The following is a 24,787-nucleotide window of genomic DNA, read 5'->3' as shown; positions in this document are numbered from 1 at the left end:
AGTGTTTAACACACACCCACCCCCACACCCCAACACATACACACACTCACTCCCACAGAACATCATTCTTGCACACGGTACTTTGCATTGACGTAATTCGCCGCTATTTTTAAGGATGCCTGCCTGTCTGTCACAATGTCAAGGCTATAGAGTATTATAAAATAAGCAAAACACAAGCACTCTGATGATGGTGGTTGGTTGGTTAGTTGTGGCTTTTATTGAAAACTAGCACAGTCAGGCTGACAGGTTTGATTGGGTCAGTGGGTCTTCAGAAATCATGCACAATGAGATTAACTTAATGTAATTACTGTCATCTGTGTACATAACAGTCTACCTCTGGAAATATCCAAGCAACATACTATTGATTCATACCTTCAGAATATGTATATAAATCCATGCAAACCATGTTTCCTACTGGCTATTATTAGGCTACATAGGCTAGTATAATTTATTATATTGAACATAAATATTATTATTCATGTAAAAACAAATTATTGAGGCAGTGAAACTAATCTTGTCTTTTTCATTACTATTCTGTACTCATTGTATGTTATTTTTTATTTCCTTATTTTTTGGCTTATCTATTATGTTTGACCAAAGCCAGGCAAAACCCAGTACTGATAGAGCACTAAATTCAAGGATAGCCATGCATGGGACATGTAAGCACATCACAAAAAGTAACTAGACCCCCTTTGTTTTCGAAGACACAACTCAAAACTGATTCATCAAGTTTTCAAACTGAAACAATAGCAGAAACAAACCCATGTATGTGCTACACATTGTGATACCTCATTGGGATCAATAGCCCAAAGACTGTTGCCATGGTGACCCTTTGAATGAAAAAGATGCCGATTGATTCCAAAGTTGCACTGATACCTTACACAAACCAGTGCAACATGACATCTGCATGACTGGTGTAGGATTACAAGGTACTCAACCAACAAAAACATCCATTTTAATGAGTGTAAGTACAACTATTTATTCCAAAGGATCACTACGGCAATAATGTTTGGGGTTATTGACACAAATATGGTATCAAAATGTGATGAACATAATTGGGCTTCTTTTTGCTATTTTGGTTTGAAAATCTGAGGCATCGTCTGATGTTACACAAACAAAAATATATTTGTAAAGATTGTATTTATTTGGTTAAAAAATGATAGGGTGTACAAGAATTTGTTAGGACAGGCTCTCAACTGATGGAAATTGTACACAACAAGTTTTAACATTTGCAAGTCTGACGCTTATTATTTTAACCTGATGTGGATTGTTTTTAATTGTGCATCATTCTGAACCTGATTTTTGTCATTTCTACTCTTCCCTGATGTGCATTTGTTTCCAATGCACATATAATTATGTCCAGCATGATGCGCATTATTTTAACCTGATGTGTATCATTGCAGCACAATGTGCATTATTGTGAACCTGATTTATGCCATTTTGATGCACATCATTTCCAACATGATGTGCATCGTTCTGCACCTGATGATAAAGGAATCACTAATAAAATGTTATTTTTGTCCTTTAGTCATTTGTGATATGGTCAAACAAAGTGAGAAGAGTGTCCCTTTATTGAAAAAGTTGATAAGATTATTTTGTATTTCATTATTTTCAGCAAGATGAACATAATCATATCATAGGAGATATGACTCAAATGTTGATGATGCAAGTTTCAGTGTATTGGTTTCTATCAAATAGACAACAAAAATTATACCCCCCCAAAAAAAGATAAAAATTGACCAATGAAAAAAGATTTCCATAATTTTGCTTGATGGGATCGCATACAAAAATCAAACTATAACCAAATGAGACTGATAAAACAAATTGATAGAAAAGGTAATGCAACCTTTCACTGACTAGTAAAAATGCTACACATGAACCTTTATACTAGTAAAAAGAATCATATATGAGTAGGAGTAAAAGCGCCGTGAAATTATGCCCCCATTTTAATTAATATCGGTAATACAACTTACACGCACGTTTTATTATTAATTGTTAATTAGTATGTTGGAAAGCTAATAAAATAGCGTATCATTACCGACCAAAAAATCTAAATAACTTTCTTTTGTCTATTGTTGAATGAGACTGCCGACTAGATATTGCATATGTGTGAAGCAGTATGGTCTTGGCATGTGCGTGTGTGTATATGTCTTTGGTTGGTTTAATTGCATTTTGTCAGTTGTGTGTGTATGGGCCATGTAGTACAGGTAGCATAGACTGTCACTCAGTCAGCTAGCTAATAGAACTAGCCTGCATGGTACGTCTTATTAGGGAAACACTGAGAAAATTGTCGCTACATAAAGCCAGCATATTTGCTACTGTAACAGAATTGACAATAACCCATAATTGTCATGTCAATTAGAGTCATAGTGATGGATTATTGGACTTGTTGGAATAAACATTAGACTAGTTTCGGGTTCATAGAGTTGTCAGATTTAGAGGTTTGTTTGGCAATGCGTTATCTTTTTGTATACAAAACAGAAGACAAAAATTGAATTCTATAAAAACATGTTAGACAAACAAAGGGACAAATGGAGAGACAGAAATCAATAGAAAGAGACACACTGACAAGAAGAAAGATTAGGGTCATCTGAGTACTGACAGTAGCAATTGTAACAACATTATTGATCACATGAACAATTTGAATATAATTATAATGAGTTACTTGACACCATTTTTTAAGAATAAGACAACTGAAACAGCTACATGTGATGACATTATGCAGCTAACCATGAAAGATTCACATATACTATCAGTGCATAATAGGAATTTAACTAGGAAGTCATCCATCTTTGAAATCAAATAAATTATTCATCATAATCAAATACAGATGCACACAAGTGTATAAAAAAGCAATTGCTACAAAACAATTACTAGAAATACTTGTGTATTGATCTAGCATATATGCAATTGCAAGCCACGACATTACAGGTGCTGTCCCCATTTGGACAGAGAATCCTCTCGGCGCACACGTCACATATACATATTGAACTCAATAGAGGGGGGACAAGAACCCCAGGAGCTGCAGGCCGGGAGGAATGACGACTGGCAAGAAGGAACAAATTGATGAGTGAAAGGAAATGAAAACACAGCATTACACAATACACATTGACGTCATGGTACTGGTAGAAACAAACCCTCCTACAAGCTGGTAACCAGCATGGGTTAACCAGCCAAAATAGAACAACATGCTATATCTGGACTTTCTCTTATATTACACTTTAATCAAGTCATCATTTATATGATTACCTGTTTGTAAATGATCTTGTTGTCAAAAAATGCCACATCACACAAAATATGTCTGAATTGAATTCAAATTTTGAGTATTTAACATTTGTTATGTACCTTCCTAATGATTTCAGTAATCCTGTAATTTAACAACAAAAAACCAGAAATTTATCAACTTAATGTAGCGAGACTCATAACGTCATGGATTGATATAGAATTATGTGCCCGCAGTTGGGCGCAACACCCACAGTAAGTGTGCTTTGCGTAATGTGTGACTAGCAGGAGCCTATGTTAAGCTTGGACTTTATTGACATAACATAATACAGTAACAAAAAAAAAAACATTTTCGCCATATATACGTAGGTTGAAGAAAGTATAGCATAGTTATAGGCTGGGCAAAATGTACAATCTGGTTCTAGTTTGATGCCATCTGTAAAAGCTCTTGATGTCATCATAGTTATCCCCATGTGGGGTCTCTATCTCTTAAGGTAATTGAATTTATTGTACTCAAAATGACCTCATTCTGCCAGCTAAAATCCACTTGTCATGAGAATTAAGAGATCATTTAGAAAGCGAGCGGATGGAGAAGAGAACTCAATTATGGAATATGATTGGTCATCTGTAATTGGCTGATGACCTTGAGTATTAGTAATACTTTCTTCTTTGGTAAGATGATAACACTTCCACATAAATATTTCTTCCTTAATAACAAAGTAATGAGAATGACACCTGAATACTAATTTATCCTGACAATTTTTCATCAAGAGTGACAGAAATTTGAATAAGGATTCAATTATAACCCCTTATAGTATGACCAAATTGGGATTGTGTGTACACTTTTCAAGAATAGGTTTTTTATAGAATGCTTTTTGAGCTTTTTTTGCTTGTTTCTTAACATGTGCAAACATATACATACAGATGTGTGTGAGATGGTGTCAGTACCAATAAAAATGTCTGCCGAAGAGCAATAATTTAGCTTGTTTAATTTGAAGAATTTAATTTGAAGTATTTATATAACATCAAGATCACAATGAATGAAGTAAATAATACTATCTCTTTGTTGGTTGTAATGTTAGACTCCTGCGCAGACTACATTATTCATTAGCATTTACATTTCTTATTACAGAAGACATATTTTTGCCATTTAGTTAAAAACTGAACATGACACTCATCTTTTTGTTATAATTCCCAGTTAGTCAGTGTGGTCCAAATAAAGAAATTAATATTATACAATTACCAAATTTGCTAATGTCTTTTTAAATGCTTTATTTTTCTGCAATTTTCTGGATGGTGAGTACAGTCTACATAATTATGACATCAAACCAAGTGAATTGTTTGTCACTAAAATTGATTTGAAGATATGGCTAAAGGGTTTTAATTTCTTTCACCTATTTTGTGTGTTTTTTTTGGTTTTTTTGTTTTGTTTTTTATTAAAGAACAATTAAAATATGAATTATATCTCACAAATGGTGATCGGCCATATTAATGTATACTTTTTTGTATCTCAGAAATGGCGGTAGGACAAATGAATGTATACTTACTAATGTCTCAGAAATGGTGATAGGATACATTAATATACACATATTTATATTCAGAAATGGTGGAGGACAAATAATATATATTTATATCTTAGAAATGGTGGTAGGCCATATTAATGTATGCTTATTTATATCTTGGAAATGGTGGAGGGCAAATTAGTATATACTTATAAATATATATCTCAGAAATGGTGCGGGACAAATTAACATTATGCTTATTTATATATCAGAAATATATATATACTTATATATATCACAAAAATGTTTGTAGTGCAAATTGATATAAATTATACTTATTTACATCTTGGAAATGGTGATAAGACATACTACTTACATCTCAGAAACAGTGGTAGGACAAATTGATATGGAATTTTTACATTGCTATCTTCTGTAGATAGCATTGATGTTGTTATCTAAACTTGTGTCTTCTGTCTAGTTTTGCTACACGATATTGATAATGCTGGTATCTACTTATTTGCAGCACTATTATACAATTGACAATGTTGCTGTCTATTGTAGATAAACTTGAGTACACTGCTATCATCTGTAGATAGCAGAGTTCAAGCATTAAAACAATGAATGTACTATCTACCTTACCACATTGCTGATATTGCTGCTGTCCATATCAGATCAACACTGTCATCTGGATGACACTGCTATATAGTGTAGAAAGCATTAACTATACTTACAATGTTACTGCAGTAGACTCTAGATATCCATGCTTATATTATTTATTATTATTGTCTATACCTCTGATATCACAATGATGATAATAATATCTACTGATAATACTGCTATCTTCTGTAGACACCATCAATATTGATATTGATGCTATCTACCGTAGATAGCACTGCTAAGCTTGTGTAAGTAGATAGCTGTTATTTCTTCAGTAGATAGCTGTAATACACTATTGATAATACTGTTACCGACTTCTTTGTGGCATAACTATGTGTTTGATATTGCTGCTATTATTATGCTGCATACTGTAGAGTGAATTACTATATTTCTGATGACCTTGCTATCTGGTGTATGTAGCCACAATACAAAATATATGCAAAATGTAATATTATGATGCTCTTGAATATTCCTGCAAAATTGTGTCGCATTATTGAGTGATTGCATGAATATATAAGTTGCATTCTGATTGACTGATTGAAACAGGTCATGTACAACTTGCTTCTTATTCACCAATGGAGCAAAATTGAATCAAATGTCTTGTCGCTGTACAATAATCGTGGCATGTGCATTTCCAAGTCCGTAAGGATTGTGACATGGATTTGAATATCATAAGGACTTCCGGTTAGCATCTTATGGTCCTCATCGCACAGAGATTATTATAAAGCACTTCTCACTTGAGCTTTGTGGATAAAAGGACCACTGACCTCATAATAATTGCAATAGACATATTTTGTTCAATTGGTCACCCTGTCGGTCAGTGAGCTAGCTACACAACTGTCCAATAGGCTGGCTGACCAGTAACGTACAGTACATAGAGGGAATATGCTTAATGCAAGATGGATACGGTAGATAAATATGCAAGTAGAAACGAGACAGCTTACCTGGGTTTATCAACCTGTATTGTAGTTTATCTCTCATTGGAATCCAGGTACCTAGCATACTCACTCACTCACTCACTAGTAAACGATTAGATATCAAAATTGCACATAAAAGATGAAAGGTAATAGTGTATTCTGTGAAATATTACTAGCTCTTACCTAGAAACAAACCACTTTCATTATACAGGTGTAGTTTCTTGAAGATATGAATTTTTGATAGGATGATGACAGGAGGACATGACTGATATTCTTTCCTTTTTGTTTCTTTTGTTTTTCTTTTTTTTATCTTCAAAGAAACTTTGTTGGACTTCTTCTCAGAAAGCAGGATGTTATTGCTTTATGCTTTACTTTTTTAAATGAACATTTTGGGATGCTTAGAGAGATTGGGAAAAAATCCTCACATCGATCAGTTGAGATGCATTGTTCAAATTGGTAGTTAATCAGAAGTGTCCTACTGTGGTTGACATTAATGTTGTATTTTTATATGATCATAAGTTTTTCATGATTCTACACATCATTTACATCATAATATTTGTAATTTTATTGATGATTATTGTTATTGGGCCATATACTGCAAGACTGCTGACAAAGATATTTAATTTTGACAATTTTGCCTACATGTTTGTTTAATTCACAGTATTCTTAAAAAAACCTTATTTTTGTACAAGTTCTCATAATTTTGATATATACACATGCAGTATAACTCTATACATGTGACTGACAGCTTAACATCCCCTTCCAATTGATAAAGTATATTTCATTTATTCATTTCAAAATGTACCACATTGAGATAATATCCAAATAATGAAGTTCAGACTTCATGGTGTAATTACCTCAGCAAATTGCCACTGCCTGGGATTGAACACAACTCTTGCATCAGAAGGGAACCCATAACTTCCAAACAGTTCCTAACACTAAAACATGATAAGGGTCAACCACCAAAGATCATTCCTTCCATCCTCAGCTCACATATGGAATGCTCAACCTGGCCTAATTATCTCCTGGCTGAGCTTCAAGCATGAGGTTAACAACTATCTTGGCGCCAACCCATCAGCGCTATCACACTGATAGCAGCTGTTAATGCCTTGCATAGTTAAGAAAATTTTTTTAAAAGATGTCCAAATGGACATGATCACCTTACATAACACCATGTCATTGCTTTTCATCATTTTAACAAGCAACCCCAGCTAACCAATACCATCCATCTCTTATTTGCAGGATTCATCACATCATGAACACCTTCACTTTGCTTGTTGTTCACCCATTTTGTTTCTCACACGCAAGGTAAGCCAAACAGTATGAAGAGTTGTGCTGTCATTAAACGTGTATTGTTTTGTATGTTTTTGTCTGTATTAAAGGAGCATTTGTTCACTTGTACATGTTATGAATATGAAGAAACTGCCAAGACAAAGATCTCAGGGTATCCAAAGATGAAAGACAGGGGAGTAAGTACACAATTTAGATTATATTAACCTTCATCTCTGATCATGAATATTTTACTTTGGGTATCCAAAAGTTACAAATGTAAATCATCCTCAATACTGTCACATGACCCAGGTGTAATCCTTAGGGGACAACCCAAAATTTTGATGAACTCCTAAAAACGAAAGTGCTTTTGTTAGGAGACTGATCCTTCCCTCCCTCCCTGTACAGTACGAGTGAAAAGTTGAATATTCCAACCTCAAAAGATCAACTTCGACCGATATTTTATAACTAAACGAAAGGACTTTCGTTTATTGGGCATCATGAACTTTTGGTTTGTTCCCTTATGTTTGTGGCGGTATGTGTGTATGGGTGGGGAAGCTAGTACATAGATGTAATGTTCAATGCTGTTTAGTACCAGTGACTATATAGTTCATGATTGACTAAATCAATTATAATTATCTCCCCTGAAAGACAAAGATCACAAATTGAAGCAGATATTTGTGCCAAAACAGTTTTTGCTTCCATCTACCTAGGTTGTGCAAGCTCATCACTTGTAATTTGTTGATATATACACAGGTTGTCATGGTAACCAGTGTGGAACTATGTTATTATTACCCAGTGAGATAACCTTGGGTATCACTATGTACCTACTGGGATGACTCCCTAGATGTCCAGTATTTACCCAGGTTTCCTCCACTGATCACAAAAACATGCAAAAAATAACCCAATCCAATTTTTATGGAACAAAAAAAAAGATACAATGTACATTACTGTGGTTTTGTTATTGTTACATAAAATAAACATTGTCACTGTTTCCTATTACTCACTCAATTAAATGCTAGGAATGAAATTCTAATGATGCAATTACTTCAAGATACGAAAAGGACAAATGTTGGGTTTCTCCCTTAAAGGTAGCAAAATACTACAAAACCTCAAAAGTTTAGAATGTTCTGCTTTCATGATCACATGAATTTCCATCACAATGTTCAAGTGGGTGCCAACCCTATCAAGTTACGACAATACAGTGATTTGCCACAGATATGCGTCTCATTTTGGACAGCTGGTATAACAGTGGCCCCCATTTTGGTCAATTTTGGTATAACAAATGTGTATTTTTTCCAAAACAAGTCAAAATTTATCTACCCAAATCACATGCCCTAGGTACAAACAAGGAGAGTCTTGCATGCTTGATGCAATGCTCCATTTATCTACCCAAACCACATGCTTGCCTGCTTGATGCAATGCTCATTTATCTACCCAAACCACATGCCCTAGGTACAAACAAGGAGAGTCTTGCATGCTTGATGCAATGCTCCATTTATCTACCCAAACCGCATGCCCTAGGTACAAACAAGGAGAGTCTTGCATGCTTGATGCAATGCTCCATTTATCTACCCAAACCACATGCCCTAGGTACAAACAAGGAGAGTCTTGCATGCTTGACGCAATGCTCCATTTATCTACCCAAATCACATGCCCTAGGTACAAACAAGGAGAGTCTTGCATGCTTGATGCAATGCTCCATTTATCTACCCAAACCACATGCCCTAGGTACAAACAAGGAGAGTCTTGCATGCTTGATGCAATGCTCCATTTATCTACCCAAACCACATGCCCTAGGTACAAACAAGGAGTCTTGCATGCTTGATGCAATGCTTCATTTATCTACCCAAACCACATGCCCTAGGTACAAACAAGGAGAGTCTTGCATGCTTGATGCAATGCTTCATTTATGAGAAAGCTTTTATCATTCTAGCTTTGGGGAAGGTGGTAACTTGCTTGTAGGTTCAAAAAATAATATCAAGCAAATGTGTTGTATGATTTCATTGTTATTGGCTTGTTAATCAAATTTGATGTAAAACTGTTTCACTAGGAGTGTGTGTATATTTGTATGTAATTTTATTTACCACTATACCTGATTGACCTTTTTATGCCTCCTATGTTAGGACCAATATAATAATACAGGCAGGTGAAATAACTACTGTCAAGGCAGCTAGGTAGGGCAAGAATACACAGCCAGAATATGTAATGCGCAGTGAAAGCTACTGTACAGTGCCACATTTTTCCAGTATTCATTTTTGTCAATTTTTACAGGTTCGAACAACTTTGCAAGTAGTTTTATTTTTCAATTTCAAAGAGCTGCACATTATTTTTAGATTTAAGTGTGGAAAGTGGAGAATAAAAATCTCACAGAAATTCTTGCTTCACAAAAACATGTTTTATAGGACAAACACTACCACAACATTGTTGAAATGTTGTCAAAATGTTGTCAAAATGTTTGTATATTTTTAAATACATTTGTAAAATATGTTGGCACACTCAAATAACATGGTAGAATATTTGGCTATTTTGCAGCAAGTTTTCAAATGGTTCTTTTGTGTGTAACCAGGTACTGCCCATCTCAGTAGAGGCACCCAGTTGGTTAGATTTTGCTGGTTTAATGTATAGGCACACAAATTTGGAAAGAGACTCATAGAAAGTGTGTTTTAGCATGCTTACTATGGCTTGAAGGAAGCTAAATTACCCGTAATATTTCAGAAACAGACCAACTGTACACATACTGGAAAGAAAAGAATCTCTGGCTTTCCATATTCTGTCTTTGAATCTTAATTATCCCTCATTAAGGGATGCATACAGTGACACTTGCACACCCACATAATGCACATAGAGACAATACAAGCAATTAGGTTTTATTCAAATGTTGTACACATGCAGAGTCTGCTGCCATTGACACAATTTGGTCATTTGAAAGTTTAGTCGGGATAACCAAGAGTTTCATGATTTTTGAAAAAATTCTAAACCCTTTCAAAAAAGTGAGCTATTGGTTAGTGTCACATGAAATATTAGTGTTAAGGTTTTAGTAAAAGATAAAATTACACTGTGGTGTGTGGTCTGATTGAGTAATATGTTTGTAGTACTATCTTCAGTAGATAGCTGATTAGCTTATATGTAAAATTCATACAAATGTTATTCATAAAAAAAGGACAATGCTGCATACTGCATCCGGGGGTGTCCATGTGTGCATTCACATCCATCATGCCTTTTACCTAGAAAATAAAATAGGAATAGGATCTCCAAGAGGCAACTTTGAAAATTTTCCTTTGTTATAAAGATAATTTGAACAATTTTGATCAAAGTAAAACCTAATGTAACTAAAATATAGTACTGTAGAAGTTAACATATTCATTTTTGTGCTTTTGTGCAATCAACACAGCTCGCGCAAAATTATACTACTTTTACAGGGACATGTTTGTGTCGTAAATAAGTTAAAAAACAAACAATTCAGATACAAAATATATTTCCCTTTTCTGTTTTTGTATTTTGATGTATTTGCCAATGATTAAATTTTAAAAAATTGTAAATTAAGAAAAAGCCAAGAATAACTTTTTTTAAGTGGTACTGGGGTCTTACAGTTGAAGTATACATCACAGACAGTATGTCATATAAAACCAAAGAAAAGGGTCTTATTTCCTTGATCAAATTACCAACATAATTTATGCCATACACACTAGCAATTGCGCATGGTATAATTTCATTTGTGATTGGCCAGATGTTTGAACCAACTGTATGGCTGTAGCTGTGTATGCCATTTTACAACTGATTCCATGTTTACAGCAGTTGTAAAACAAGTCTCCAAGGATAGAGGCCAGACTCAATTTCAATTTCATATTATAACAGTACAACTAGCAAGCCTGCTAGAGCTGTCCTGTTAGCCATTAACTCTACCTGCCTGCATGCCACATATGTCTTGAAAAGAGATGTTATCCTCAAATTAGTTTACAATAAATTATGGTTCTAAACACCAGACCTGTAGGTGTTGGTAGCAGTATGGAGATAATATCATGCAAACAAAAGGTTTTATATTGTTGTAAGAACAAACTTAAATTATATGAAATATAGAAATATATCATTTGATATTATTGTGTATATGAAAGGTATAAAATAAGGAGATGTATCCGGCTTTTCCGAGATGGTTTAGCTTTATCACCCATTCATCCATGTAGCGTGATATGTAGGTGACAGCATAAGCTTACTGGCACTAGTCAAGTAAATATCCCATGTCGCTATCTATCTATCCTGTGCCTTGTAGGGTGCATGCAGTCAACAAAGTGGCTAGGTACATGCCCTGTGTTTCTTTGTAACTTAACTCCTCAAGAGAGAATAGTTTCTGAGACTTACTGGGGCAATCACTTGGGAGTTAAGTGCAAAGCTAATGATTAAATACTAATGGCTATTTTACTCTGATAGGAAATAGTGGGTATTCATTGTGGTAGTATAATGGTTACAACTTGTGAGGTGAAATTATTAGTCTTTTTAGGCCTTTTAATTTAATTCACTTGTCCAGTGAATGCTTATGAGGGGTGGGTGTGGGTGTGTGTTATTCATTTTCTAATTGTGTTTGAGAAATTCAAACATATCTGCTTACATATTTTTTTGGATCAAACTGGAAAGAATAGTACATGAATGATGATCAAGAGTACAATATAGAATGTTATCTTATTCTTATTCTCATGTTGTTTTTCTGTGCTCAGGTGGAAATGTTACGGGCAAGGCTAGAGAAGAGGCAATACAAGACATCAAAAGTTGCAGAATTGTAAGTAGTAGTAGTCCTACAAGTAAGACACACTTTGTCATCTTTTCCCACCTGTGCTAATTATACTACACATAGAAATGATACGGCTGATTAAACTGAATTGTACTTCAAACATTTTATAGCCTTTAAGGTGAAGGAGAATGCTGTATACACACTAATAGATCTGACTAAAGTTTGTTTTGCTTATAATAGGCAAAACAAATTAGACTCATAACATCGTTTATTGATATAAAATGGCATGCACACAGTTGGCCGCAGTACTTACACTAGTTGCATGTTGCGTTATGTGTGACACATGAATTTTCACCTATTATAAGCCAAACAAACTTTAGGTAGTTTTGAGATACAGTATCCATTTGCAAAGCTAGGTATAGGGTTTTAAGTTTGATTGCTGCTAGTGTTTAATGTGAACATGATCTGGTGTGATTACAATATAGATGTGTGGATCTGGAATAGCCCTTTAAATTAGAATTGTTATCAAATTCTCAAGATACAGAGCTTGCTGTCTCTTGAGGAGGTCAGAGTTGGGATCTAATGAATTTGGGATGGTGAGTGGAATTATGTACCAATATTTGAATGGTGTACCATCTCATTTCACCTATTGCATAGAGGTTATCATATTAGAGTGAGATATCATGGGATCAATGGGCAGATAACCCTGACCATGCCCATGATGTTTTTGCTATTGGAAGGGAAAGAAGAAACAAACAAGGAGAGAAGATGAACAAAGAAGTCACTTGGTACCCTCGGTATTCGAACCTCGGACCCCTCACATGCTATGCAGAAGATCACCAGCCTGGCCAGTAATTCCCTGAGTATATATGACTTCGGCTGATTGCATCATCGCATCCTGTGGAATGCATGCACGAGCAGTAGTTTTAATAGTGAGCTTTAGTGAGCTCTGGTTGGGTTAGGGTTAACGAGGCCCAAATCTAGGAAAAACAAGGTCAATAACCATAACCATACCCATGGGTTTTGCTATCGGAAGGGAAAGAAGAAACAAAAAAGAAGAGAAGTGAACAAAGATGTCACTTGGTACCCCCGGGATTCAAACTTCAGACCCCTCGCATGCCACACAAAAGATCACCAGCCTCTTGCCATGGGGGTTACGCTGGCCCGGCCAGTGATTCCCTGGGTACAAAAATGGCTTTGGCTGATTGTGTCATTGCATTACGTGGAATGCATGCACGAGCAGTGGTTTTAATAGTGATCTTTAGTGAGCTCTGGTTGGGTTAGGGTTAATATCAAATATTTTTGTTACCACTTTTGTATGCTTCATCCATCTCTTCCACAGACTTATTAGTTACTGTCAACAATACAGAGACTATGACAGTTTCTTTACACCGCCTGAAGGATCTAACCCATGGATATCAGATGACACAAGTTTATGGGAAGCAGCAAAGACAATGTAAGCTAAAGAAATACTTCTTTGACCACTAAATAATATCAGTTTTCTATGAGATGGTGGTCTCCATGTCTTAAGACTGCCTATATCCATTCAAGTTGAAACACACACTTTCTTTAATATGCAGAATCATCCTGAATAGAGCCTATTTAATATGCAGAATTATCCTGCCTATATATGAAATCACTCATGAACTTGCATAAAATTCTGCATAAGTTTGTCCTCCAGATGGAATTTCACATGATAATACAATAAAACATATTTTAGCTAAGTATAAATTGTTGTGGGGAGCAGTGATCTTCAACTAAATTCCTTAATTGTTGCAGATCCCTGATCTAGAGACCTGACATCTTAGCATTACTCCTCCAACATGGCAACTTGGCCTGCCTATTGAATACATGTTATTATGCATAAAGAAAAATGATTGTCAGACTTGATGCGAATACAGTGTTAATTGCTGGCATTATTAGCCGTAGTTCAAGTCATAATGACTTGAGCATTTCTTTAGGTATCTGTCACCAGAGAACTATTCATTTATCATCAAAATTCAAAATCAATCTTGAATTGGGATGCATGTAAGAAAAGGCATGCATGTGAAGTCCACAAATACCCAGGATCAAGCAATTCACTTAGCATAGTTACTTAAGGACATTTCCCTTGTGCTGAAACCCTTCAAAGAAATCTCTCTCACTGAATTGCAGTTTGTTGCAAGAAATCATATTCCTTTCAGTAACTTTGAAGTTAACAGCTATACTTGTTATGTACATTTTATCCTCAGGAGTCTCAAAGATGTACCGGTATGGCGAGTCAAAAAGTGGGGGTTCTCATTTGAAGATCTTCTTAAAGATCCATTAGGAAGAGATCAGTTGGGAAAATTTCTCGCTAAGGAGTTCAGTGAAGAAAACATTAGGTGAGTGCAAATATTATGTAATAGAGCTGTTGTGATTGATCACAATTCCTTTATTTCTTCAAAGTGTACTTCAAGCATGTAGTGTGAAATTATGCATTGCTGCTGATTATCTGCTCACACAACCTAATGATAGTCACCAACAACAAGACACTACATGTACCAGTTGGAAATTATTGATAATGGGCACAAATCTTGGTGAAAACTATTGATTTTGATCATAATTGTATTTGTGTTATTCGTGAAATCTGCAAAATCTTGTAGACCGGAGATTTTACAGAATTATACGATATGCAGAAAAACTTGCTTAACCAATACGACAGGCAGATTTACAATAGCATTATGTATGGGGCAATTTTGAGTAGAGACTCATTGAGTCTAATCTCTTGTGTATGTTGCTAATTTCATAATTGAACCATGTTATTACAAGGAACATTTGTATATTCTTTTATGTTGTTTTATTCAGATTAGAGTCAGGACATGAAGAGTATTAATCAATAAGTACCATGTATTTTTTGTTTCTGTGTTCATTTCCTCCTTTAGAATTTGACAGGTTTTATGTAGCTTGTCAAGATTTGAAGGCATTGCCTTTAAATCAGGTACCTGCCAAAGCCCAAGAAATCTATGAGTAAGTAGCCATTGCTGTTTCAAAACTACTTTGCCTTTTATCAAAACTATTATGCATTCATTGTCCCAGAACAAATAATGTAGTAAAAACTAACTTAAAAACATCTGAATTAGTAATATACATTGCATTATGTGTCAATTGGCTAATTGCACGCTTTCTCTTTTTAAGTCATTGAAACCAGAGGGGTTTGTTTTCGTCCAAGGTAATATTCCAAGGATGAGGAAAAATACTGAGGCCCAACACAAACCCTGACAAGTTCATGTAATGACTGTAAAACAGATGGTACAATGTTATTATTGTCATTCCAAATTTGTTCCATCAAATGTGGATTATTTATATCAGAGATAGGAACAATTATGCACTGTGTATGTAAGTTGTGCGATTAATAACCTACATTTGGGTCTGTATATTTACAAATAATAAAATATGATTAGATCACAGGCATTGTGTATATTTATTAGGTTATGAATGGGTTAACTGAGTACCACAATCCAATGCATATATCGCTACTATGCTGGGGAGCTTAACTGATCCATAATGACCATCAACGATACACTGTCAACTATTTACTCTCTCATTTTGTACAAAGTACACAAGTTTCCATGTGATCATGAATTCTGTCAATGCAATTAAGGTCATTGATCTATCAGGAATGGGACAGTTCAAAGTCCAATGGTGTTCACTCGACTTGAATCCATAGTTTTTGCAGGAATAAAATGACTTGTAGAATCATTCATGACACTAGCACACAGCACAAACTGTGTGCAATATGACATTGTCATTCTTCACATACTACTGTAACCAATGATGTCCACAGATTGTTATCATTTTTGTAACATCTCTAACTAATTATTATAATACTGTTGACAGAATTATTGAAAGTTTTATGCAAGCAAATCACATTACTTCAGATGGAATTGTCACTTTTCTTGTATAAGTAGTCCTCAATCTATGATTATATAACACTAGAGCCACATCCTGGTGATAGTCTACTGATAGACCGTAAATTAAGTTGGGGAGGTGGAACCTTGACCTTTGACACAATCCTGCTAAATGTTCCAAACTGTTCCCTGGTGATGAGTTTTGTTGATCAGAGCAACAAATTAGACTTTGACTTGACCTTTGACCTGGGATGACCTTTGCGGGTTTATACTCTCCGGGAGTCAGGGATTATTTTGCAGTTACAGCCCAATTGGAACAACCTCAAATTTGACCTGATTTTGACATCGGATGACCTTTGCGGTTTTAGACTCCAGGCAGTGTTGAGGATGATCATTTTCCCAGTTACAGCCCAATTGGGTAGCTTCAAATTTGATCCTGACCTTTGACCATCGGATGACCTTTGCAGTTTGGTAGGGATTATTTTACCCGAGTTAAAGCCCGATCAGAGGAACTTTAAATTTGACTTGACCTTAGATGACCTTTGCGGTTTTATATGCCCGGAGTGTCTATGTGTTACAACCCGATTGGACAGTTACAAATTGCATTATGGGTAAACAACCACTTCACATTGCATTATGGGTAGGAATACACAACCACTTCCATACCATTACCAACAGACAGAAATGACAAATCTGTACGGTGCATGCATGTGTTACTTGAACTCTTTCTCTAGTGACTGCCAGAGGTATGTTTCCACACTACTGCAGTTGAACATAGAAGTAAAGTCCTGCATAAATATTTTACTCTCCTGACCTTATAACCCACTTAGCCATATTTCTGCCAACTCACTCCCCTAGAGTAAAGACAGAGATATCCACAGACCCACAGACCGAGAGCTCTGTGTTAGTAGTTTGATGTACGATAATATTCTCACCTGTTTCTTGTTCCCAGCGAGTTTTTGTCAGACTCATCTCACTGTCCAATCAATGTGGACTCCAAGACACAAGAAATCACCAAGAAAAAGATGCTAAACATAGACCGCTACACCTTTGATGCTGCCCAAGATCATATATTCTTGTTAATGAGGAACGATAGCTATACAAGGTTCCTCAAGTCAGAGCAGTATAAGGAATTACTCAATCCTAAGAAGAAGGTAAATATGTCAAAATATGTTTCAATAGATGTAAGGTTTTTACTACAATTGAAGCATGTTATAAGATAACTTTATATTTATCCAGGAACTGGATAGGCTGATTTGCTGTACTTGCAACATAGTGATGAGTTCAGATTTGGAACGTATTATACAATTACGAACCCAAACTCTGTATGAACTAAGTAAAACTATTTGCTTTTTATAATGAACTAAATGGAATAAGGAGGGGAGTCAAATAGTGCACCTAAAGATGCTAGTACAAAATATTAATTCAGTTTCATGTACTCTACGTGTGGTTATTTAGACCTGCAGAAAATGGCATTGGTCAGTGTGTAATGACATGCCAGTGGAGAAGATTACCCAGGAATTGGGCTATTCCATTTAGTCATATACCCCCTATGGAAGACATGCCCTTAATCTTTCACACATAGAGTGTGAATTTCAAAATGGGGTTACTTGAGTGACTCCATTTGAAATTTACATCCCCTGTGTGGGAGATTAAGGTAATGTCTTCCTTAGAGGGTTCATGGGTTTCAACTGGAATAGCCCAGTGTATGATGCTAGCAAGTGTTCAATTTAGGCCTTTTGTAAACAATCTCTTGAGGTACATAATTTAAGGCCCTATCATGACAATCAAACAATAAGGATTTCCTTTAGCATTAATTGTAAAGTTTTTATGACTCCCTTGTTTACATTCCGCCTGTTAAATAATGTGACTCTTTTTATAGGTAATATTAAGGTTGGTTTAGAGATTTGCAGTGATTTTCAAGTCATGAAATAAGACTTCACTATAGCATGCACAAATAATTAGCCTATCCGTGATGCAACTTTTGAGAATCTATTTATATTCTTTTATATTATAAAATAATAATATTAAAACTATGCTTGCCATATTGTCTTTAATTATATTTGTATTTAATGCACTGTTGATGTGAAAATGAAAGATTTCAGTACTTGTCAATATTTGTTTGACTATATACTAAAATACTCCTGCACAGTTTATTATTGCGTATCAATTATATTTACGTAAAATTTGTTATTACATCTGTCCATCAGAGGCTTTATTTTGTTGTCCTTTCTATCCATAATTTATGTAACAACATTTCAACTCTCATATACACTGAGATGTATCTTGTGATATACACATAATCATTTGTCATATTTTAGGATTATTGATCACTAAATATATCACAAAATTATTACATTATGCAGTGGTGAATCTGTGGTCTTCTGTCCAGTCTTTCATCACTCAATCAAACATCAGGCAATCAAAATTCAAATCATATCATAAATTTTATTTTCTATCATAAAATAAGTTTCAACTGCATGTAGAAACAATTATACAATTTTTCCATTTTCGCACCAGCCTTTATTTGTTATTGTAATATTAGCTTTTTAAAAATTAATTTATAGAATAGAAACAAATGAGAAACACTGCTGCAAATAATCCAAAGGTTTTTTTTTTTTTTAATCAATTTATTGACACCCAAATGAAGTTCAACCTTTGCATCATTATGATTAATTTAAGTTGTTGTTATTAATGCAATATTTTAATATTTCTAATGTTATCTCTCTTTAATAACAGTATTCTTATCAGCTTTTTATAAATCTTTTCTCTGATTTTTTCCTATCTGTGCTTTTTCGGTAGTGCCTCATAAAATATTTGATTTTATCTACAAATTTGAGCAGATAATCTTCAATGACATTTTTGACCATAATGCCAATCGATACATGCACCTTCTTTTGTCAAGTATATCCAGAATGTATCAAGTCTGTAGTGGGGCGGGCAGACTAAGATCTACTGTTACTATATTTAACTCTTGGACACTGTTGTACGTGCCTGTGTGCGTACTTTGCAGAATTGCCGACCATTGATTAGTAACAACATTGCATAGCGGGATTGGTTAATTTGTTTGAGTTGCGCGTATCTTGCGCTTGTGGAATGCTTGTGGGACACACTAGTTGCTTTGAAATGTATGTGTCATGTCCAAGAATTAAATAAAGGAACAATAGAAAGATGTTGGTTTTGTATCATCTCAAAACATGCTAGGAAAGATACAAACCTAGACCATCACAAAACATGAGGAAAGTTTGGAGGCACTGCCAGCCCAAGCGCTATATGGCATCTCAATCCATATTTGATAAGTAAACCTGTTAAGACTCTTTGAGTTATCTGTCCTTCCTTTCAATTCTTCCAATTTCTGCCTTTTTCCTCTGCCTCGAATCAATCCATCCTTATTCCCTTTGTTTCTCCCTCGATGGTACCTTCCTTCCCTGGGTGTTATTTATTTCTCCTGTGCTACAGGAGAATTCAAATCAATTACAAAAAGATATAATAAAATTGGGGGTACTGAGCCATTATTATGATATTTGCATTCTAACTCCCTATGTGTGATCTTCCACGTTGTATTCTTACTCCCACTGTGTGCTCTTCATCCTAGGGCCTGAGCCACTGGGAAAAGGTAATTACGTCCCTTGGGCCATTTTGTTCTTGATCATCTTTTCTTCCGTGTTTCTTTTTGATTATACGTGTAGCACGTACATGTGTCATGGACATCAGCTCCGGGTCAGGTCATGTGATCACTACCAATGACCCAATCATTTGCCTGCGTTGATTTGTGTTGTCCATCCATCCACTCATCCACCAACTCCTCTCCATGCTTTCATATCTTCCTAGTCATTCAATGTGTCATTCTCATCTACGACAAATTCAAAAACAAACAATCTATCGGCTCTTTGCTTCTATGCAACCTCTAATTCTGGCTACCTTTCTTTCAAAACTATAAAATTCTCAATTTCTATTATATTCCTATTTTCCTATAGTTTGGGAGTTAATAAGTAAACTCAATATATGTGTTTCTCTCATGTATTTCTTTATATTCCAAAGGAAAAGAAGAACAAAAAGTCTCCTTTCGGCCAACAAAATCTGCCTACCTTCTTCCGCCCCCAGAATACACAACAATCAGGTCAGCATAGCGCCCTCGCAAGTTGGCGTAGTCTATGTTGGGTAGTCTACCTACTAGCGCTCTAGCCCAGTGGTTGCATGGGAACACTGCTATATCCGAGCTATGTCCTATTAAAGCCTTACATAGATACTCGGCTGTTTTTTTATTTTGTTTCTTTTTTTTTTTTTGGTGCTGGTTGTCAGCTTTATGATCTTGTAGCCATGGCAACTGTAACCCCTCTCTTTTTTGCTATCAGCTTAGAATGCTGTTGTATTGCTTTGAAAATTAGTCATGTCATTTAGTACCCGCATAGTTCCCCTCATGGTCGTAGAACCAATATTGTAGTATACATACTATACAAGGTATTAGTTGGTGCAATGATACCCAATGTATGAGAACCATTCCTTGCATCTGATAAAGTGCATCTAACACCTAGTCAAAAGAGGATTTTTTTTATTTGACTCGAGCATATTTACCCTCATTTGCCCACTCTTAACAAATTGAGTATTCAGTTTGTTTACAGTTTGCAACTCGCCTGCTCATTTAATCCCCACGTTCCTAATTAGTATGTAGCAAAAACCATGTGGCAGGCATCATCTGCATAATTCAGCTTCAAACCCCCCTCTAGGCATTTAGGTAGAATGAAAAGCAGAATCATCTCTGAGTGCCAGCTAGCTAGCCAGCCAGCCAACAAGCCAGGCTGCAAAACAAGTCATCTTAAGAAGCCAATGCCGACTGGCCGTTGTATCAATCTATCCTACAGCTTATAGAGAGAGAGCTAGCTAGCTTGTCCATCCATCCATCCATCCCCAGCCTGCCTGCCTGCCTGCCTGAGTCTAAGCCCGCTGTAGTCAATCAACTAATCAGATTTATATCTGACCTCTGTACTGGCAGGTCTAATATCTCCACTCCAGACTAAATTTAAAAACTCTTCCATGGGGAAAATATTTTAGTGCTCTGGCTATTAAACAGGCAGCAGTATAAAGGGATACATGCAAAATGGCCACATTTAATAAGAAATCTTGATTTCGGAATCAAACACATTAAAAACATTTCTCATGATACAGTATTTCCAATCTTTGAAAATGATTTCAAATTTATTTGACAAATTTCAACATAGCTCTTGCCACATGATCATTTATAAAGAATGATGAATATCCGCCATTCCTGTCCATATATATTGCATTTTATGTACAGAGCCATGGAGTAACTTTGTGCCATACCATATTGTAGACTAGTGGTCCTGTCCATGTGTATTATATGTGCTGCATAATTAAGACAGATCTTGTGTGTCGTCTAAATATGTAGTTGACTATATTAAGCCCATGTATATCAGTGAGACTAAAAGATTTGGACTCAAAAGATTCCTTTTGAAATAAATTACTAACAAAATGTACACAAATTCTTGACAACCTTGTTTGTTCCCATCAACCTTTACATATCCTATCATATAAAGTGTGTTATAATTCAATCTCTCTCTTCCCCTGTCCATAGTCATGTAATCGTCTAAACCAACCTCACACATATGTTTATGCACGGACTTCAGAGAGCTGAATGAAATGTTAAGCTCTCATACAAATCCAAATTCCACCAAACCTTTTTTTCAACATTTTTCTTGGCATGAATGTTGTGTCTCATTTCACCAGGTTGAAATATGATAAAGTGCATTTCAAAATGTTACCAATTTCTTGTTTTGCTTACCAGAGGGTGATATAATGATGGCTATTTTTCTTATCAAAGTATAGAAGTAAATAATTTCTGTTGCTTGCATACATATAATCTCCACTTCCTCAATAAATATTTGTGGATGAATATGAGAAACATTTGTGCAGTGTGAGTGAGAAGATGTTTATTCTTGCTTACAGACTGGAAATAGATCAATTGTTTTGGACATCAGATGCAGACATTTAGAAGATTAATTTGTGACAAAATTGTAACTAAATTTAATTGTTTACAGAGTTGATGCACATTGTTCATGATTATTTAATGTATCATCAGTTTAGTGGTAGCCTTTTCTTTCACAGATATCACCCTATATAGGGAAGCAAATTACAAGTATTGTTTATTGTCAACCAATCAAGGAAGTATAAAGAGAGAATGTGGCCTTCCATGTTTGCCTGGAATGCATGGAGAGAGAATTGTGAGGTATACCTATGGTTGCTTCCATAATAACACTTGGTAACTTATATTTGAGGGTGTTATCACCAAGATATGATACTGTATTGCAGAATCTTTGAGAAGTGTGCAATGTGATATGAGTACAACACAAATCAAAGTGTTACAAATCATCATTTGCTCTTTATAAATCCTGGGTCATTGTAGACGTTGGTTTCAATTAAAATTGACAATATTGGTGCTCCGTATAATAGAGGTATACATCAGCTTTCAGAGAAGAACAGACCTCTCTTGATCTGATCGACACTTGTGCCCTGTTAATGAGTGAAATATGCAGGGCTTTGCAACCCTTCATATGGGCCAAACACACAGCTATGATGCGTAATCAGCCATTCAGATTACCAGTCTGTTGCGGGTCTTCTGTGTTTTCAGTGTGTATGCACTAAAAAGGTAAACAAAGTCTGTTCTTCTCTGCAAGCAATTGTAGAGGCATTGTTCATTATTCATTGAAGCATAATAATGTTCAAATATGCTCCTCATAATCATATAAAATTTTTCTGGTCATTTTCCTATCAAAGTCTACAATTTTGAAATGCACTTTCCACCAAATAAATAACTACATTTTCTCATGAAACAAGAACCAAAACACAGTAATTCCTTGTTTTCTTAAGAATATCATGTCTACCTGTAATTAGAGTCAAAATTACCCTCCATTTTGCTGTCTGTTCTTCAAATAAGGTGTCAATACACACTAACTCATTCTGTATACAGTGTACTTATGATATTTGAAGTTTCTAAGACACATAGAACCTAATGAGGACCTGTAGATTAGCAAGGATTTGCACATACTATACTGTAATTTAGAGCACACTTATAGTCTAGAATAAATGTACCCAATACTTGCTGCTTTTTTATGACCGGAAATGTGTTTGAACTGAACTGCTTGATGGTAGAGCTACTACAACCTGCTAGTTGGTATTATGTCATGTCAGCATCAAAGAATAAGGGATATTGGGACAAGAAGCTGGAAAATAACACACAAATTTGTTGCTTTTATGGTTTGTTACAATTGTAGTTTTGGAACTTCAAATTTCATATCTTTGATTTAATGCACTTTTTATCAAGTAAAACATTTAGGTTGATCATAATATGGTGAAGTTTTGCAAAGAAAGACTGATTAAAAGCTTAATATATTCAATTCCATAGTTTGCATGAGAAGTAACAAAACCTCAGCAAATTGTATATACAAGTGTTGTACAGATTTTGAGTATGACAGATGGACATTGGTCTGGTTTGTTCTTTGAACTCTGAGATAAATAATCTATACTTGTGTTATTCTACTCTGATGTAGCTTTATTCAGAACTTGTCAAATTCACGTATATATTTACATACATATCCATGTGTGGCCACACCACACACACACAGACTTGTATGCATATTCAAATATACCAACACAAATACACCTCTACATGTCGGCACTTTCAAAGGAGGACATCAAATTCTGTGGTGTACTATTGCCATATGAAGGATGTGCTTTACACATGAAATCCTACTATGTAACTCAGACATGACCTATACACCTAACAGAGGTGAGCTACGAATAACAGTTTCAATTATTTGCAACCACTTGACCTAACATTAACATACTCGCTCCATATGTGTCACAGTTGCGATTAAAATATCATATAAATAAATGTCCTCATTTGGAGGTGCCTACAATGCATCCACACACAAACTCCCCCCTGTAGACATACTTCTATGCATACAAACATATATAGCATTTTACTTAAAGCAAAGCAACCTCAGAGGTAAGATTGCACAAAGTGGTAGGATTAAAACTGCAACTTTGGGATATTCAAGAGAACACTGTCCCATTTCATCACCAAATTATTCTCCAGCTCTTGGGCCATATATTTGTGTTGTTTATGCATTAAAACATGATATGAGACCATAGGATTTGTTATTTAATGCAATATATGAATGTACGTAACCTGATCTAGATAATGTAGCAACAGCTAGATTGATATTAAGTTACCTTTTAGAAGAGAATTATTTGAGATTGTATTTGCTTTGTTATGAACCAACCCTGTTTGTTTACTAAGCAACGTTGAGTTGCTCTAGGTTTCCCGCATGGCTCTTTTCAGTTCACCTTTTGATTTTTGGAAGCTTACTACTACGTCCTTCCAAATGTGTTTTTTTTTTTCTTATTCCAGATTTTATTTATGGAAAATGTTAAAAAAGTTTATTAATTTGAAGCTGTGTAGTGTTTACTAGATAACTAAACCCTATTGTGTATGGCAATGCTATGAAATGAAAACAAGTGCATGTAATATCTTCAAATATGTGGAACTAAATGGAATTCTTAAGTGCATGTATTGGAATGCTGGTTTGTTTCCCAAATGCCTTAAAA

General features: G+C 35.2%; 1 protein-coding gene across 8 annotated transcripts in view; it reads left to right on the top strand.

Moving 5' to 3' along the window:
* The window catches only part of LOC140152513 (regulator of G-protein signaling 7-like), a 130,404-nt gene that overhangs the window by 94,056 nt on the left and 11,561 nt on the right, over positions 1 to 24,787 (top strand). For 3 of the 8 annotated variants that reach the window (XM_072174857.1, XM_072174855.1, XM_072174858.1), the window contains exons 8-14: positions 7,681 to 7,767; positions 12,280 to 12,341; positions 13,636 to 13,749; positions 14,525 to 14,656; positions 15,207 to 15,281; positions 17,115 to 17,316; positions 20,204 to 20,282. In XM_072174857.1, coding sequence (XP_072030958.1) covers positions 7,681 to 7,767; positions 12,280 to 12,341; positions 13,636 to 13,749; positions 14,525 to 14,656; positions 15,207 to 15,281; positions 17,115 to 17,316; positions 20,204 to 20,282 — 751 coding nt within the window. Of the gene's footprint in view, positions 1 to 7,540; positions 7,607 to 7,680; positions 7,768 to 12,279; positions 12,342 to 13,635; positions 13,750 to 14,524; positions 14,657 to 15,206; positions 15,282 to 17,114; positions 17,317 to 19,757; positions 19,779 to 20,203; positions 20,283 to 24,787 lie in introns of all 8 variants that reach the window. The other 5 variants (XM_072174862.1, XM_072174860.1, XM_072174859.1 and 2 more) reach the window with 4 other exon arrangements.

Source organism: Amphiura filiformis, chromosome 5 (genome assembly GCF_039555335.1).
Source record: "Amphiura filiformis chromosome 5, Afil_fr2py, whole genome shotgun sequence".
Classification (NCBI taxonomy): domain Eukaryota; kingdom Metazoa; phylum Echinodermata; class Ophiuroidea; order Amphilepidida; family Amphiuridae; genus Amphiura; species Amphiura filiformis.
This window is presented reverse-complemented; position numbering and strand designations above follow the sequence as displayed.